General features: G+C 47.0%; 1 protein-coding gene across 6 annotated transcripts in view; it reads right to left on the bottom strand.

Annotated features, from left to right (window-relative positions):
* Nucleotides 1-5,040: 5,040 nt before the first annotated feature.
* The window catches only part of LOC111832687 (adenylate cyclase type 2-like), a 56,082-nt gene continuing 43,208 nt past the window's right edge, over nucleotides 5,041-17,914 (bottom strand). For 3 of the 6 annotated variants that reach the window (XM_023790324.2, XM_023790325.2, XM_023790322.2), the window contains 15 exons: nucleotides 17,452-17,511; nucleotides 16,817-16,897; nucleotides 16,095-16,164; nucleotides 15,791-15,888; nucleotides 15,009-15,093; nucleotides 13,150-13,287; nucleotides 12,709-12,816; nucleotides 12,219-12,412; nucleotides 11,578-11,692; nucleotides 11,294-11,494; nucleotides 9,936-10,082; nucleotides 9,734-9,841; nucleotides 8,674-8,788; nucleotides 7,606-7,730; nucleotides 5,041-7,144 (listed from right to left, as the gene is read on the bottom strand). In XM_023790324.2, the coding sequence (XP_023646092.1) occupies nucleotides 6,998-7,144; nucleotides 7,606-7,730; nucleotides 8,674-8,788; nucleotides 9,734-9,841; nucleotides 9,936-10,082; nucleotides 11,294-11,494; nucleotides 11,578-11,692; nucleotides 12,219-12,412; nucleotides 12,709-12,816; nucleotides 13,150-13,287; nucleotides 15,009-15,093; nucleotides 15,791-15,888; nucleotides 16,095-16,164; nucleotides 16,817-16,897; nucleotides 17,452-17,511 (1,792 nt within the window). In that variant the 3' untranslated portion in view covers nucleotides 5,041-6,997. The remainder of the gene's footprint in view (nucleotides 7,145-7,605; nucleotides 7,731-8,673; nucleotides 8,789-9,733; nucleotides 9,842-9,935; nucleotides 10,083-11,293; nucleotides 11,495-11,577; nucleotides 11,693-12,218; nucleotides 12,413-12,708; nucleotides 12,817-13,149; nucleotides 13,288-15,008; nucleotides 15,094-15,790; nucleotides 15,889-16,094; nucleotides 16,165-16,816; nucleotides 16,898-17,451; nucleotides 17,512-17,914) is intronic. The other 3 variants (XM_023790326.2, XM_023790327.2, XM_023790329.2) reach the window with 3 other exon arrangements.

Genomic DNA, 17,914 nt, shown 5'->3' with positions numbered 1-17,914 from the left:
CGTGAATAAGAAACTAATTTTGGTATGAACACTGCTTACGTAGAGCATTGTGCTAACAATGCAAAGGTCATGGGTTCAAATCCCAAGGAACATATATAAGTTTTAACCCTTCCCTGTACTGAAGGTGCTTTGGATAAAAGCATTCGATAAATTTATTAAATTTAAATAAGAACAGACAATATCAAATGATGCTTTTACACATATTAGTTTTTTCTTTTTTTAACACTACTAGGGTAGACTTGAAAAAGCCACATTTTTAGAGTGACCAGAGAAGTCCGTTCATAGTCCTTCCAGCTCGGCACGTTTCTTAGCAAGCTGTGAGGTAACTTGTCCAGACATGAACTTCACCAGCTTCTAACCAATTGTAGATTCTGATCAAAAAGTGTCACAAGGTAGGAACTGGAAGATGACGAATGTTCACAGCCTGGTCGAGGATTTACCTTCATGAAGTTAAGTAACTGCGACTTACCCATAAACCTACCTGTAGGTATGTTTGGGTATGGGCTAGCAAAAAGGGCAGCGAAAAGCCTACTGTGGCACAGCATGAGTCTGTGATGGTAATGTATCAAAAAGAGAGTCCGCCTCAGATGTGTCCTCTTCACTGCACACTGTTTGTTTACACTGTGAAGTGCCTTTTGTTATTTATCCCTGAATCAGACCAGTTCTCCTGATTTTGTAGGGCTGCTGGCACATTTAAACAAAATGAAGTCTATGGTGACTTCTTAGTCTCAGCTTCACTATGGAAACTGGAGCTTTAGAGGGGTATTTGCTTTGACCCCCCCCCGTCCCCCACATCTACTGGGGTTTGAGATTAAAAGGTTTTCGTGACACTGGATCACTTTCACAGGCCGCCAAATTTCTCTCCTGGGGAGCCGGACAAATTAACCGACAGCATTTTAGCACTGGAGCGAGATTGGGGGGGTGGGTGCTTTGATGAGGATATAGTGCAGAAGGGGTGGCAGGTACCCTGTGACTTAACAAAACTCTGACTAATCAAGCAGAGGCAAATCATAGCTTATCAACAGTTCTGTGTAAATGACTGTCCCCCAGACTTAGTACGGCCCACATGGGCTGCATGCCAGCGTGGAGGCCACTGTGTGCATCTCTATTTCTGCAAAGGACTGGCCTCCACATCCCCATTCTCTCTCCTGCCAAGGGCTTGACTCCTATGAGGCAACAGGAAACTTCCTCCCTCTCTCCCACACACACACACACACTCACAAACACGTTTGCATCCATATCTTTGCAGGGACTGTTCATTCATTTCTATGGGCATACCCTTAATCCTAACTATGACAAACTTAACCCCTATCTAGACCTAACCTTAACCATAAGTAACCAAACAAAGTAAAAGTCTTTTGGCATTTTTACTTTTTTGATTGCAGTCACAGAATTATATAAAATTGAGTTTCTCTTTGTGGGGACCAAAACAATGTCCTCCACAAGGTCAAGAAGACAGGTTTTTATCACATTGTGGGGACATTTGGTATATATTTACATATATATGTGTATGGTCTTTCCAACACATTCACTCCGCAAACACACACAGAGTCTCACACTGAAATATTCATGCACTCATACACAGGCAGACGGGAGACAGTGGGACATGGCAAATGCTGGCATGTATATGGAATGAGGTCAGCAGGGCTTCTGTCCAATCCCAGAAATACTAGTTCAAGTTCCTCCAGAATCCTCCAGTTGGGATCTAATAACAACAGATACTTCCATCGATCTCCATGGGAAAGTTCTCTTTACACCACCCCTAATCTGTTTACTGCAGGTGAGAGCAAGCTGGCTGTGAAGGGCAGCCCCCCCCCCCCCCCCCATGGTGACCTCAGTGACTGGGCTGCTAATTGACATCAATTTCCTCAAGACATTCTAACCCTAATGGGAACCATCTGCTCTTATAGAGAATACATAACATGCAAACTGGATCATATCAGAATGAGTGGTTCAGTTGACCCATTTAACTAAAGTAATTTATACAGTTAATGCTATTTAAATTATTCTTATTTAAATATACACTCACCTAAAGGATTATTAGGAACACCATACTAATACGGTGTTTGACCCCCTTTCGCCTTCAGAACTGCCTTAATTCTACGTGGCATTGATTCAACAAGGTGCTGAAAGCATTCTTTAGAAATGTTGGTCCATATTGATAGGATAGCATCTTGCAGTTGATGGAGATTTGTGGGATGCACATCCAGGGCACGAGGCTCCCGTTCCACCACATCCCAAAGATGCACTATAGGGTTGATATCTGGTGACTGTGGGGGCCATTGTAGTACAGTGAACTCATTGTCATGTTCAAGAAACCAATTTGAAATGATTCGAGCTTTGTGACATGGTGCATTATCCTGCTGGAAGTAGCCATCAGAGGATGGGTACATGGTGGTCATAAAGGGATGGACATGGTCAGAAACAATGCTCAGGTAGGCCGTGGCATTTAAACGATGCCCAATTGGCACTAAGGGGCCTAAAGTGTGCCAAGAAAACATCCCCCACACCATTACACCACCACCACCAGCCTGCACAGTGGTAACAAGGCATGATGGATCCATGTTCTCATTCTGTTTACGCCAAATTCTGGCTCTACCATTTGAATGTCTCAACAGAAATCGAGACTCATCAGACCAGGCAACATTTTTCCAGTCTTCAACTGTCCAATTTTGGTGAGCTCGTGCAAATTGTAGCCTCTTTTTCCTATTTGTAGTGGAGATGAGTGGTACCCAGTGGGGTCTTCTGCTGTTGTAGCCCATCCGCCTCAAGGTTGTGCGTGTTGTGGCTTCACAAATGCTTTGCTACATACCTCGGTTGTAACGAGTGGTTATTTCAGTCAAAGTTGCTCTTCTATCAGCTTGAATCAGTCGGCCCATTCTCCTCTGACCTCTAGCATCAACAAGGCATTTTCGCCCACAGGACTGCCGCATACTGGATGTTTTTCCCTTTGCACACCATTCTTTGTAAACCCTAGAAATGGTTGTGCGTGAAAATCCCAGTAACTGAGCAGATTGTGAAATACTCAGACCGACCCGTCTGGCACCAACAACCATGCCACGCTCAAAATTGCTTAAATCACCTTTCTTTCCCATTCTGACATTCAGTTTGGAGTTCAGGAGATTGTCTTGACCAGGACCACACCCCTAAATGCATTGAAGCAACTGCCATGTGATTGGTTGATTAGATAATTGCATTAATGAGAAATTGAACAGGTGTTCCTAATAATCCTTTAGGTGAGTGTAAATCGATGTGCATTTGCTTGGAAAAAATATCAGCATATATAAATTTGGGATAAGTGCCTTGTTTACAGGTAACGCAGCAAGAACCCAGCCTTCAGAAATCTGTCTGATTGCTACACTTGTTACCACGGTGTGTGTTTTTACTCAGAAAACTGTGCAAGGGCACCAATGCAGACTCCCCTTCGACAGAGACCTTTTGGTCACATGACCAGGCTCCCTGCCGCCCCTTGGGACTCCCCAACAATCAAAGGCTCTGCTCATCTGCTGTACAGTCAGCACCTCTTAGGACTTGAGTCATCATGTTCCAAGTCCACTGTTCAGCCCACTGAGACTGAGGAATCCGAGTAGAATACTGAATGATGCGAGATCCATCCCATGCCGGCTTCTCTCCATGTCCATAATCTTCTGGGGTGTTCGATAGAGACTGAGAAATCCAAAACTCATGTACCAATCAGATTTGCATATCATCCCCCTATACTTTAAAAACTATCAATTTATCTCAGTTGATTTTAAAATATCTCTTCCCAAAAGTGTCCCATAATAAGTCTCTCCTGTATTGTCCCCAATTGTATACTTGGATGAGACCTAATAGGGTATCATGTTTGATGACATCTGCCTACTACGATCTGGTACATTTCACGCCCATGGGATGTGCCATGGGATCTGTCTTTGGCCGTGCATTGTTCACCAGGCAGGAAGACCTCGAAAAATTGAAATACTTCCAAAAATATCGAGCCAGCTGTGAAGTACATTAGTTTCCTACTTTAGCATATGCCGTGTTTTCGGTAATTTGTTTCATTATGTTGTTCCGCACCGATGAAACATCCCTCTTTTTTGGAATCTAGAGTTGGCTGCTGTGAATCTGGCACCTGCACTGTGGCTTCTGCCATGTTTCTGAATTGGCTCGGATTGAAACCTGCCTGATGTACAAAGACACTTGATGGCTCACTGACCTGCAGCTCCATTATTCTCCCCAAGAAGTTCAATATAGCAGCTCACCTCATGCGATAAGTTCACCCAGGCAGTTAGAGTGCTCCCCAAAAGAAGGTTTTAGCTCAGCAGACATTGCTGTACCTTCATAAGCCATTTCATACTCATGTCTTTAATACTCTGCCATTTGCAGACCAGCAAACATTGCAGAGATATGGATGCATCTTGAACTGCAAGCTGAAATCTCCCCGAAACCATAACCATATCGACAGTTAGTGCTTCCTGTTCCAGGTGGGCAATTTGTACTGTAACAAAAAATATGCTGAATAAACAGATATTGTCCGTTTTCATTGCTAAAGTCCTAATGTAATGTACCTGTGTCATGTGACTAGGACAGACTTGCACATCCTCTCTGCTCAGATTTAAAAACAAAAGGCAGCATCGCGCACCAGTGTCATGCCCTGCGTTCCTGCCCTCTCTGACGAGTCACACCCGTTACTGATTTTGTTTTACCTCTCATTTCATTCCTCGTGTGCCTCACTCTAGCTGCCCCTCGTCTGCTCCCTCGTTAGTGATGCATGAAGTGCCTCCCGGTCTTGATCGCCCCAGTCCAGTCATTGATGTTGCTACCTGCGTGTGTTCCTGAGTCTGCCCTGTGCGCCCTGTGTTTCTCAAGATCCTGCCTGATCCTCCCCTCCCCATTTCGATCCCTCGTGGTCTGTTTCATTTGCCCTGTCCATGTCATAGTTTCTTTTAATAAAGCCCCTTTTGATTTTCCCCGCCGCTTCCCTTCACCGCCGTCCTTGCCCTCGACTTGACAACCAGGCCGACCTTCTGTTCTTCCATGCAGTTTTTCGCCGAGACAGACAACCCTTGGAGAATGATTTATTACATAATGGCACCATACAAAAAAAAAAACCCTTAAGTCATTTGTTCCTCAGTGAGACTGCATATACAGCACAGCCACAGCGGCAAAAATCCTACACACACACTAAACAGATGGCAACACTGAATAAAAGTCACAGAGTGATAACAGTGGCAGTTTTTTCCCCGTAAACAGTAGTGTTCCTTGAACTTACCACACACTCTTTGGCAGCTGTATTGAACCAAACAGTCAGACCCCCCCCCATCTCCACCCCTTTCAGAGCAGTCATATTAAAAAGTGGTCTCAGGTGACAACTAATAACATCAATAAGCAGCAGTTATACAAATTGATTGATCTCAGAGACAGTGGATGGGCTGGTTACATTCTCAGGACCGGCTCAGAGTCACTCCAGTAATATTACAACCTGTCCTATCGAATCAACCACATAAGATGCTCTAGAGCAGTGTGTCCCAGCGCAGTCCCCGGCCAGCTCCCTGCCAATCAAAAACACCGAATACCCAGTGTGTCCCAGCGCAGTCCCCGGCCAGCTCCCTGCCAATCAAAAACACTGAATACCCAGTGTGTCCCAGCGCAGTCCCCGGCCAGCTCCCTGCCAATCAAAAACACTGAATACCTGGTACAGGTGTGTTGGGAGCTGGGAGGGATCAAAAATGTGGACAGTCTGGGGATCCCCAAGGACTGGAGAAGGACTCGAGAAACGCTGCTCTAGACCAGCTGTTCCCAATCTTTTTAGTAGATGAGCTCTTCATTAACTAGGTTTGAGATATTAACTGGATGTATCTCAGATTTGAAAAACAGTTCTTGAAGGCTTTACGTTAATTTTATATTTATATAACTATATTCAAAATAAAAAATACTTGCGCATATTTATCCAAATAAAATATGTGGCTTTTTGTTTAGTCATTTGTCAAGGGCTGGATCACAGCTCAATGAGACAATTAATTAAGACCTAAACTAGACCAAAAGCCAGCATCCTCATTGGGACAGGAGGACCGGGGCAGAGAAGAACTGGTCTGGACTGCTGAGACAGAAATGGCCCCTTGTCTGAAGTCCCAAGAAGGCCGGAGGCCAGGAATGACCTGGACAGCAGCGAGACACACAGCACAATTCACAGTAATCAGATCCATAAGTATTAGCATGGAGTTAGCATGACATCATCACAGAATTAGGCATCAAGGTGGAACTGAATTCTCCAGGTGTCTGGGTAAAAAAAACTAACAAAAAAGAATGAAAAGAAATTAAAAACGTTACAGAAGTTTCCAGAAGCATTTAGTTCTGCTTACTGAAGACATGCTTCCCTTCGTGTATACACTGTAAGTAGGTTTTCTGAAAATTAAAATAGTCTGATAAAACTAAGCGTGTATGATACACAGAAAGTAAGATTGTTTGTTTCGGATAATGAAACCTTCCCGTGATACATGATCTCCACCCTCCACATTACACAGTAATAGAACACGCAGAACACACGGCGTGTAAGCTGCCTACTTAAAAACCTAAAACGTTTGGCTCGGATGCATTAAATAACCTTGTTCTTTCCTAAGAACCATACGCATGAACACTGAACGGGGACAGAGAGAGACATTTAGAAACCAGGATGAGGGAAGAAGAGGAGCACATCTCTCGGCGGCGAGGTGTCTGCAGTGGGTATGTACAATGACGTACTGATGAACGGTGGGGTCATAAACGTCCTTCCAAGGAGTGTGCAATATCAGAGCCAACTTCTGCAGATAGCGAGCTTCGTAAAGACGTTGATGCAGGCATGAGCCTGGGAGGCCGATTATTCCTGCTCCAGGTCCGAGGTGGGTCTGTCCACGTTCCCCCTTCCGCCCGCCAATCTCCAATGTTTGGGTCCCTGTGGCATGTCAGCAGCCTCTCCGGGCACAGGCCCCGCCCCTCTCCGGGCACAGGCCATGCCTCCGGGCACAGGCCCCGCCCCTCTTCAGCTCAGGCCCAGCCCCTGGGACTTGCTTGTGTCGGTGCACACGAAGTACGTCCTCAGCTCGCCCTTGCCCTTGACATTGATCAGGCCCCGGCACTCGCAGGAGTAGCCCAGTATTTGTAGCACAATGGACGTCTCCTCCGTCACCTGCTCAGACAGGAAGAGCTTCCTGCTCACCGGTTACAGGCCACACGGTCAAGCTCACTTGTTTACAGATGGGGGTGTAGTGCAGCATGGGTACCCCAGCACTTGACAGGGACCCCAGAATGCATAAAATTGTGCGCGTGGTTCAGTTGCCACTCATCCCGTGTATCACAGGACCATCCCATATTGTAATTTATGATTTATAATATTTTGGGAGGTTGCACCCCATATTCCTTCACATTGAACTGTAGCAGTGACATTGTGTCAGGGCCCCCAGAATTTCTAGCCACACCCCTGTGTACAGCAATATGACTCACACTTACTTGTGAACAATGCATGCATATGTTAAAGTTGAACCTCCAGCCAGAGACTCTTGATAAACATTCCCAGTAATGCTTGTGTTTTTTAGCTGTTGTGCTCGTGCAGGAGGTGCACTAGGGCCATTGTAAACACCCAGATCTTACCTGGATTTTGCCAAGCTCCCCTGTGCTCTCCATTCGGCTGGCTACGTTGACCGTGTTTCCCCAGATGTCATACTGGGGCTTCCTGGCTCCGATCACCCCCGCGATCACGGGCCCATGGTTGATTCCTGCCATGTGACAGCCTAGTAAGTCAGTGATGCGGAAAGCCCCGCCCCTTCTGGGCACCCACTCCCTCCCCACTATGTCTGGGTCAATGCCAGCACAGGTGCTCGTTTTTCATACAGAACACTGTCCAGAAAACAAAGAGGTGTTTCACAGCAAGATCTGAGGCTTTTCAGAAAACAAGAGGTCTGTTTCAGCTCAGTTTCATTGGATATGTAGGACAACCCCCCCCCCCCCCCCAGTGGAGGGCGTTAATGCCAACGTTCTTCTTCTTCTTATGCATAGTTACCAGATGTGTGGTTCTCTGTTTCAGGGGTTTAAAACCTTTATAAACAATAACATGCTGCCAGAATCAGATTCAAATTGAGCATATATTTATCAAAAAACAATAAAACATTTGATATGTTGTCTTTGTTCTATTTTCAATTAAATGTGGGTTTATATGATTTGTAAATCACTGCATTATGTTTATATTTACATTTTATACAGCATTCCAACTTTTTTTGAAACAGGATTGTACTAACTATTTAGTGTTTCTATCTCTTGGAATGGATGCTATAGTACAGTAATCACAGACACTGTTGTTGATTATACCTGACATTCGAAAAACACAGAGAAAATACAGCACTGTAATGCCACAGGTAGGGAGTAGTTGAGTATGAATTAGCCATGAAAAGGGACATCAGTGTCATCGTCATGCAGACACTTTTTGATGGGAAGGTGCATCACCAGACCGACTAACCAGGGTGATCGTCGACGATCGGCAAAATTCGGTAGGACAAACAAAACACCTTCATAGTTCTGGTTTATAAAACTTCTTCTCTTCCCATCAGTTTATGCCAAAAGCCATCAGCAGTGCAGTTGTATTTAACAGGAAGCCGTACGGAGGCGTGTGCCGGAACGCCGATGCCCAGGCCGGGGGGGGCGGGGGGGGGGGCGGGGGCTCACCTACGCGCAGGCGGAAGCTGTTGAAGGAGTGTCGATTAATGCCGTCCAGCTTGCCGATAAGCGCGATGGCGAATTCCACCATGATCCCGATCTGAGCCTGCTGCTTGTCTCTGTCCTGCATCACGGGGAGACACACGCATGTTCAGGCGGGAGCCCCTCCTCCACACACCATGCGGCCAGTGGGAAGGAAGACCATAATGGGGAATTGGGTCACATGACCATCAATGGGGGGGAACATAGGAAATAAGAGCTGGCTCTGAGAAATGTTCAGGAATTTACACAAAATCATGTCTAGGCCAGACCCCCCTAATGAAAACCCTGGATGTCTGTGTTAGTCAGACTATTTTTCTATTTCCATCCAAACTTGGATTCCCAGTTAATCCCATCAGAGGTTGTCCTTTGCAGTGCATAACACCAACGCTAAACTGGGAGGGCTGAAGGCCGACACTCCTCTGGAGTGTGTGCTGCCAGCCACCCCCACTTCTTGCAGCTCTGTAGGCTACAGGTCTTTGTTGAGTTATGAAACACACTGGGAAGAAGTGCTATTGGATCAGCCACCACTAGATGTCACTGTAGAGTGAAGAGCTGGAGGAGGGTCCAACCACCCCACCAAAATGCTAAATCCCCATAATAATAATAATAATAATAATAATAATAATAATAATAATAATAATAAATAATACATTTTATTTATGGTAGACTATTGGGAAACTTAAGGTCACGTTACATGGATTAACTTACTAAAATTTTCAAGGAACAATAAATATGAAACTCCATACATAAATTATACAAAAGCAACAAGGAAATAATAATTCACCAAAGGGAGAAGGGTAATTTAAACAGGTAAATTTTAAGGTGTGATTTAAACAGAGTACTTAAATCCAACTGCCAAATATTCAAGGGGAGAATGAAATGAGTAAATAGACAGAGACTCAGATAACTTAGCTTACTGTTTTGCATCATTAGCAGTGACTGAAAAAATACAGCAAATGCTTGATGAAGCGTCATTTTGTCCATGAGTGGTGACATTGTGGCCATGTGACCCGAGATGAGGGTGTACCCGTTTGGTCTCCTGCCCCAGGGTGCCGCTGAGCCCAGCAGCTGCCATGTAGGTGCTGCCGATGGTTTTGATCTTCTCTACCCCACTGAATTTGGGTTTGGACAGCAGCTGCGGGAAGAGGATACACAGCAGGCCACGGTCACTTCCTCTGAGGCGTCTGCGTCGAACAGAAAGAGGGACCCACGCGCTGACAGGTACCGACCTCATCGAAGTCGGCGATGATCTCGTTGAGCAGCCGCAGACACTCCAAGCCCTCCTTATTGATGTCGCACTCCGTGTAGAACTCCTTGAAGTCGGGTACCGAGGCGAACATCACGCACACGCAGTCGTACGACTTGTAGTAAAGGTCCTGAAAGCGAGGACAAGGGGACAGGGCCGGGGACAGGGCCGGGGACAGGGTCAGCTCTCAGCTGCAGGTCACACAGCAGGAGGCAGCAGGATGAGAGACCATGCAGGCGGCACAAAGAAGCCACAGCAATCCAGGTACATACACCAAGATGGCCTCTATTCAATGTACATCAGGAATGGTAGACAAGAAAAGCATATATGCAATTCATAAACAGCTAATGAGTCCCACAGGCAATGGACCAGCAGGTGGCAAAGTGGTTAATGCCCTAGTCTCCTAATACAGAACTGAAGGACCGTGTTGTATCCATGACAAGATACTACCCGAAGTGTTTTAGTAAAATATTCATCTGAAGGAAAAAAGGAGAAGTATAAGCCTTTATATATGGATAAAATTGGCTTATTCATAAACTATAAAATAAAAAGAAATGTAATAAATAATATAAAATAAATAAAAAAATAACAGTCCACAGATGCCTGTCCCTGCTTGCCGATATCCTGTTGGCTTCCCAGTCAGGTTCCGCTCTGACTGCGACTGGCTCCCAGTCTCTCCCGGTTTTTGTGGCTGTATTCATGGAAGCGTTCGAAAAGCGTCAGCCACAGACCGCGAGGGAACAGGCCGGAGCGAGGCGTTTAGCTTGCAGTGACGCCATCCTGCCTCATGCGGATTTTTCAGAACCGCCAACATGATAAAGGAAAAAAACAGCACAAACAAGGTCCTCCTTCCATCCCACTCGTCTACACAACAACTCGGGCTTGCTCATTCATAAAAATACTCCCACAAAATGAGTGTTTCTGCATAGAGCACGGGAACAGCACGGATGGAGGTGGCACAGCAATGGGACACGCCGTTCCTCTCTGTCACGCTGAGAAATCTGGGTAGTTCTCTGGGAAATACCAACTGAAAGCGAGCAAGTAAATTCACCGGCAAACAACCCTTTGGATATGTTTGGCTGGTTCTGGTCTCATTAAGACAAAGGCTCGATTTAAAGCTCGCAGCCACAGAAAGCTGGTGTGCCAACACATGTTCAGCACGGCCAACTGTACGCTCTTCAGCCAAGTCATGTTTCTGAGAACGACCCAAGGTTTCCTGAAAGCACGGAGGCAGCCATCAGTGTGGACGGAAGGTTCTGGGAGCCCAAAGCGGAGGGCAGGGGCATGGAGGCGGTGGAATGGGTCACGCCGGACGCGGAGCCGACCTCGCCAGGAACCTACCTTGTGCCTTTCAGTGAAAACAGTGTTTGTGAGGAGTCCCACCTCATTTTTTTTGTTCTCCCCGATGAAGAGCGTGGCCACGTGGGCCGGAAGCACGTTCTCCAGCAGCAGCCGGTTGAGGTTCTCCCGGGTCTCGATCTCATCCTGCTCCGTGCGGTTCTTTTTCTTCAACAGGAAATCTTGCCGGCAGCAGTACTCGTTCTGCCCAAAGTTTGAGGAGAAAATCAGGATGGGGGGGGGCGTGATCTTGCATGGAAGGGGGTGGGGGGGGGGGGTGTCCTCACCTGCCGTATGATGATGAGCATGGTGACCAGGAACAAGGTGATGTACATGCAGCTCATGACCTGGGGGTGTTTCACCAGGCCCAGGTACGCCAGGACGTCTCTGTATGACGCATTGCTGCGTGAGGGGCAGAAAATACCAGTGTTGGTGTGCTGCCAGCAGGTGGCGCAGCAGCTAAAGGGTCAGACCTACGATCTTGGCCCGTGGCACTGAGTGCGAGGAGAACTCATCCTACAGCCATTCAAAATCGCTTGAGCAATTATCAAAGAGTTATGCAATCCACGCATATCAAACCAGCCATAAACATCATGGAGAAAGTGCTGGGTGAACATCCAGTGTGACACATACAGTACAGTGGGTTCCACAGCATCTGTACTATCCTAGACAAAGCTAGCAAGCTGAATATACCGAAATTTGGTATCTATGTAAACAGATAAAAGCACCAGATAAGGAAGTCACTGTGCACAAGAGCAGCTGCCATATTCAATGAATAATTTACCAATGGCAGCTACCCATCATGATGAATTAGCGCCAAACGCAGTGATGACACCTCACAACATATTTTGCTAGCTGACGCTAAACAATGTAGGTAGGCATTTTAATCAAATTAGCAGCCTGTAGCGGCTGCGCCTGAGCAACGTACCTGCTGCTGTTGCTGCCGTGGCAATGGTGGTACAGGATACCACTGTAGCACTGGAATAGATGGTCCCCGGCACTGAGGATGATGATGTAATAGGCCGTGGAGGCCAGGATGAGGAAGGCCAGCTTGAGCTCAAAGCTGACCCTCAGGAATACTCCGCAAGCGATCAGAGCCAGGAGACAGCAGTACACGGAGTACTGGAGGAGGTGGGAGAATCAAGTTAGTCTGACAGGACACAGCGGCGCGCCCAGTACAGGATAAGCATGACTTCTGTCAGCATCTCGACTGCAAATCAAATATGAAATGAATTATCCAGCCAGAAATGGTAAAGGTTCATCAGCACTGCTCATTGCCAACACGTGATAATTCCTGTACATACACTGTTCTTATTGGTGCAAATTAATCACTTCCCGTCTCTGTCATCATCCTGATGCGGGGATCCGTGTAAAGCGTGTCGTGGGCTACAGGGTCCAGTGAGCTGGGCTCTACTCACAGGCAGGTAGAACAGCAGGTCCTCCATCTCCAGCAGCTGGCTGACATTGAGGAAAGTGATGCTGGACGTGCTGTTGGCCTCACACGGAGTCAGGTGACTCATGAAGCACTGGGCGGGGCATTTCAGAGGTGACTTCAGAGAATGAATTCACCTCCTTTCTAAGTACCGTTAACTGCATTGTGTTGGAAATTTGATCGGCAGTAATTTTCATGATTCCATAAATACCATAAATACTATTTACGTAATTTAATAATTGCAATTATAATATTATTGTAATTCCATTATAATAGTGCTTAGGACAACAATATACCATAATGTAATGTAATTGTAATTACATGACAATAGTCCTTCGCAGAATGATATTTTAACTGTAATGCATGTAATTGCATTATCATTAGCTGAATGGCCGGGGGCTTCAGGGAGCAGTGAGACCCGAATTACCAGATTGAAGACGGCAATGATGAGGATGACAGCAGTGGAGAGGATGGCCAGCGGGAGGCGCACCCACGGCTTCTTACACACCGCTTCAGACACGGTGGGCAGCCAATGGCAGGAGGCCAGCTTCTCTGGGAACAGACGCTGCGGGGGGGGGGGGGGGGCATGAGGGGGAAACCAGGGGGACCCGGGAGGAACAGGGGGAAACAGGGAAGAAACATGGGGGGGATTGGAGAAACAGGAGGGACACAAGGGAGAAATGGGGGGACATAGGAAGGAACCAGGGGGAAAATAGGGGGAGATACAGGGAGGAAACAAGGGAGGAATGGGGGGAAGCAGGGGGGAAATAGAGGGGAAATAGGAGGGAAACAAGGGGGAAATGGGGGGAAGCAGGGGGGAAATAGAGGGGAAATAGGAGGGAAACAAGGGGGGATGGGGGAAGCAGGTGGGAAATAGAGGGGAAATAGGAGGGAAACAAGGGGAAAATGGGGGGAAGCAGGGGGGAAATAGAGGAGAAATAGGAGGGAAACAAGGGGAAAATGGGGGAAGCAGGGGGGAAATAGAGGGGAAATAGGAGGGAAACAAGGGGGGATGGGGGGAAGCAGGGGGGAAATAGAGGGGAAATAGGAGGGAAACAAGGGGGGATGGGGGGAAGCAGGGGGGACATAGAGGGGAAATAGGAGGGAAACAAGGGGGGATGGGGGGAAGCAGGGGGGAAATAGAGGGGAAATAGGAGGAAAACAAGGGGGGATGGGGGGAAGCAGGGGGGAAATAGAGGGGAAATAGGAGGGAAACAAGGGGGGATGGGGGGAAGCAGGGGGGATATAGAGGGGAAATAGGAGGGAAACAAGGGGGAAATGGGGGAAGCAGGGGGGAAATAGAGGGGAAATAGGAGGGAAACAAGGGGGAAATGGGGGAAGCAGGGGGGAAATAGGAGGGAAACAAGGGGGGATGGGGGAAGCAGGGGGGAAATAGGAGGGAAACAAGGGGGGAATGGAGAACCAGGGGGAAGCAGGGGGGAAATGGGGGAAACGGGAGGAATGGGGGGACCAGGGAAGAAACAGGGGGGAAAGAGGGGGAGTAAGGGGGGGAGGCAAGTATAGGGTGGAGTAGAGAGACAAATAAGAAGGGCATAAGGAGAGAAAGTGATACAGAAAGAAAACAGGAGCAACGGATAGAGGGATACAGAAGAGTGAGAAAGTGAGAGATAGCAAAGATAGAGGGAAACAAAAAAACAGATAGAGAGTAAGGGCGAGAGACAGGTATTACAGGAAGGAAAACATGCGACAGGTATTACAGGAAGGAAAACATGCGACAGGTATTACAGGAAGGAAAACATGCGACAGGTATTACAGGAAGGAAAACATGCGACAGGTATTACAGGAAGGACAACATGATTAGCACAGGTGGGAGAGCAGGATGCAGGACGGGGTTAGAGAAAAGTTCAGAGCAGTTAATTAAATCAAGTCAGCTTGATAATTAAACATGCCAAAGAACAACACTACAAGTCATCAGAGACTAATCTCATAACGGTGAATGATGGTGTCTGTTTTATGGGCCGCCATTACGTCAGCATGGTGTTTTAAATGAACAAACATGAGCTCCCCCCCATGCTGGAGGCCCGGCGAGCCAAGCAGCCCTTATTAGAGCCACGGCCATTTAACGAGAGCAATAAATCTACATGTTTTTAATTATGTTATCACACAGCTGAATTGCTTTAACTGTTTAACCTGTCCCTGGAAACTGTGGGGGGGTTGGAAGGGGCAGAGCATTACAAGTCCCTGCCCTTCCTGCGCTGCCTTCCCGGGGCCCAGCCAGCGACCAGGGGCTCAGCCAGCGTGCGCGGCCCAGCGTGGGCCACTGACCTGCAGGTGACCAGCAAAGGAAACTCCCAGGATGAGCAGCAAGATGCAGGCCAGCACACCAAAGGACACCCCCAGCTTCTGGGGCCTGAGGACAATGCAGCAGGGGCCTTATTCCAAAATCATACTCAAATGAGACAAATATGTGACAAAGCACTTGATAAGACAAGAAACTTTATTGCTCCGAGGGGGGAATTCTGAAGCATAAAGCAGCGTGGTAAATACAGTGCAGACAAACCACCATACGGTATGAAACGAGACACTATGCAAATAAATTTAAAGACGTACGCAGGATACAAATAGAACTTCCCTAAAGGAATATTAGGAATAATATTAGAAATATTAGGACTGCACTTTCTCTGCAGCAAGGAAACTTGCTGTAGTGCAAGTCCAGTGCTATCTGTTCGCACATTTAATTGCACATATAACTTCCGCTAGTTTACTTTTTATTATTGTTCTTGTTGTTGTTGTCATTTTATACAATTTTCATTTCTATTTTATGCTTTTTCAGGATATTCTGTGTGTGCACATTTGAAACTATGTTTACTTGTCCGCAGTATGTATTTGCACTTTGTCTTGTTTTGCAATGATTAAATGATTATCTGAACTTCCATTACCTTACTGCTGCATGCACCAGAATTTTCCCCTTAGAAAAATTTTCATGTTATCTAATCTTAAATAGCCATATATTATTTTTTAATGGCATAAACTCATGCATGAAACAGAACATCCAAAGTACAAGTGGAAAATTTGTTAATATGTGAAAAATTTGAAGAAGCTCTTACTCTTTTGTGACAAACATTTGGACTAAAAAGATGCAGAGGAAGATGAGGGTGGCACAGCCAATGTAGTACTTGAAACTGGGAAGATCAATGGCACGATACTGGAAAATAAAAGCAACGGAAATGTGTTTCATTTCTGTACCATAATCTGTAACAGTGATAAATGTCAGCAAACATTAGATCACCAGCTGCTGAATCTGTGACGTAACCGACTGACTAATGTGCAAAGGCGTCATTTATGGCAACCTGATGTGGCAGGTGACCTTTAACCCCAACAAGCCCGCGCTGCCGCTCGGGGATGACTCACCTGCTTCTCCAATTCCTTCTTCGTGAACCAGAGTGTCAAGCTGCAGATCTCTTCAGACTTGACCCACTGCCTGAGGACAGGAGAAGTGCAGGAGCTGAAGTCACTGCGTACAACCCCCCCCCCCCCCCCAGCTCTACTCCAACCCAAACAGAACATTCCACATCCACTGGTTATGACAGAACCATCCATCCATCCATCCAATAAATGACAGTGGCAGTTTTTGCTAGCATACAATGGGGATTTTTACATTTTTTCAACTATGAACCACAATTTAAATTTTAATACCTGTCATTTACCTGATTTTTTCTCATTATCCCCTATATCTCTAACACTCGACTGCCTTCTTGGCAGTGTTGGTCATTTCAGGTCCAGAAGCTACAAATCCAAACCAAGATTTTCGTCCTACCAACCAGTTCAGCATAGAGTCACAGAGACTCAACTGGTTTATAGAAACAAAATCTTGGTCTGGATTTGTAGCTTCTGGACCTGAAATGACCAATGTGGCTTCTTGGTGTTAGCCAAGATCATTAACAGGAAAGGGGTCCAACTTGGCCAATGTGGCCAATGACCTTTGACCCCACCACCATGCCTGTCCTCTATTGGCAGGGGTGACTCATTTGCTTTTATAGCCATTTGGAAATGAGACAAAAGGCCTGTAAGACCAAAACTTGGTCTTCATATTCAATCAGGGTTAAAGAGGACAGCTCTGAACAAGGACTCACTTGCTGGAGCTCAATTCATCGATGGTCGTCGTCATCTCATTGTGGAGCTCCTCATCAAATTTGCTTTTCTGGGATTTATTCCTGCAAAGAGAAGCAGGGTGAGGAAGGAGAGAGAAGGCAGATGCAGGGACAGGAGAACGGACGAACACAGGGCGATGAGCCAGCCTCATGCATGTTATTCTAGTTTGGCTCCGCCTCGCCGTGCATGCTGGGAAACATAAAGGGACCTCAGCATTAGTGAGAAGCAGATAGTGTGATTGTGGGTGTACAGGCAGACGTGTGAGCGTGCGTGCGTGTGAGCGTGCGTGCGTGCGTGCGGGGTGCCCGGTGGAAAGGTGTATAAAGCTGGCGCAGTGCCCAATCCTGTGAGCTAAAAGTAGGCTGCAGCCTCAGGAAGGAAACCTGCTGTTTCCTCACACACAATACTGCCGGGGGGGGCGGGGGTCGGGGGGGAACCCAGCTGGACTCCAAGGATGAGCGGCACAGGCTTAGTAGAGACTGGTTAATGCCCACAGACTGGGGGTCTCAGCAGGACACGGGGACATAGAGATGGGAGGCGGCCAGTCGGAGAAGCTAGAACGTTAGCGGTGAGGATCAAGGCGTCTCCCTGCAGGAACTAATGTGGTGCCACTCACTTATAGCTGGCGAAGGGAGGGGTGGGGGAGACAAAGGACTCCTCCAGGGACTCATCCAGGCTGTCAGAGACCAACAGTGAGAGACTCGCACTGAGCAGGGGGGGGGAACAGGCCCTGGCACTGCGAGAGACGGCTTCTGACCCCAGGAAGGGGTCTTTGCCAATCAGCACGTGCCACGCACCCGTGCCACACACCCTGCTCTGACGAACCAAGAACTGTGCTCTCATGCCTCATAATGAAAATCGTACTCATGATACAAGCTCTGTAAACCCGCGTCTTCTACGACCACATAATTCACAGCGATCGGTCTGCTGAATCCGGTCCGTGAAAAAAAACACACTGTTTACATAATCTGCTATACGTTACGTTATCCAGTGAACAGTGCAGTGCTGCTTGAGCGTGACGTGCTTCGAAAGACTCTTTACAAGACTGTTTCAGACTTCCACATGTTTATAATCACGGG

The sequence above is a fragment of the Paramormyrops kingsleyae genome, chromosome 11 (genome assembly GCF_048594095.1).
Source record: "Paramormyrops kingsleyae isolate MSU_618 chromosome 11, PKINGS_0.4, whole genome shotgun sequence".
Taxonomy (NCBI): Eukaryota; Metazoa; Chordata; class Actinopteri; order Osteoglossiformes; family Mormyridae; genus Paramormyrops; species Paramormyrops kingsleyae.
Note: the sequence above shows the minus strand (reverse complement) of the source record. Positions and strands in the feature narration are given on the sequence as shown.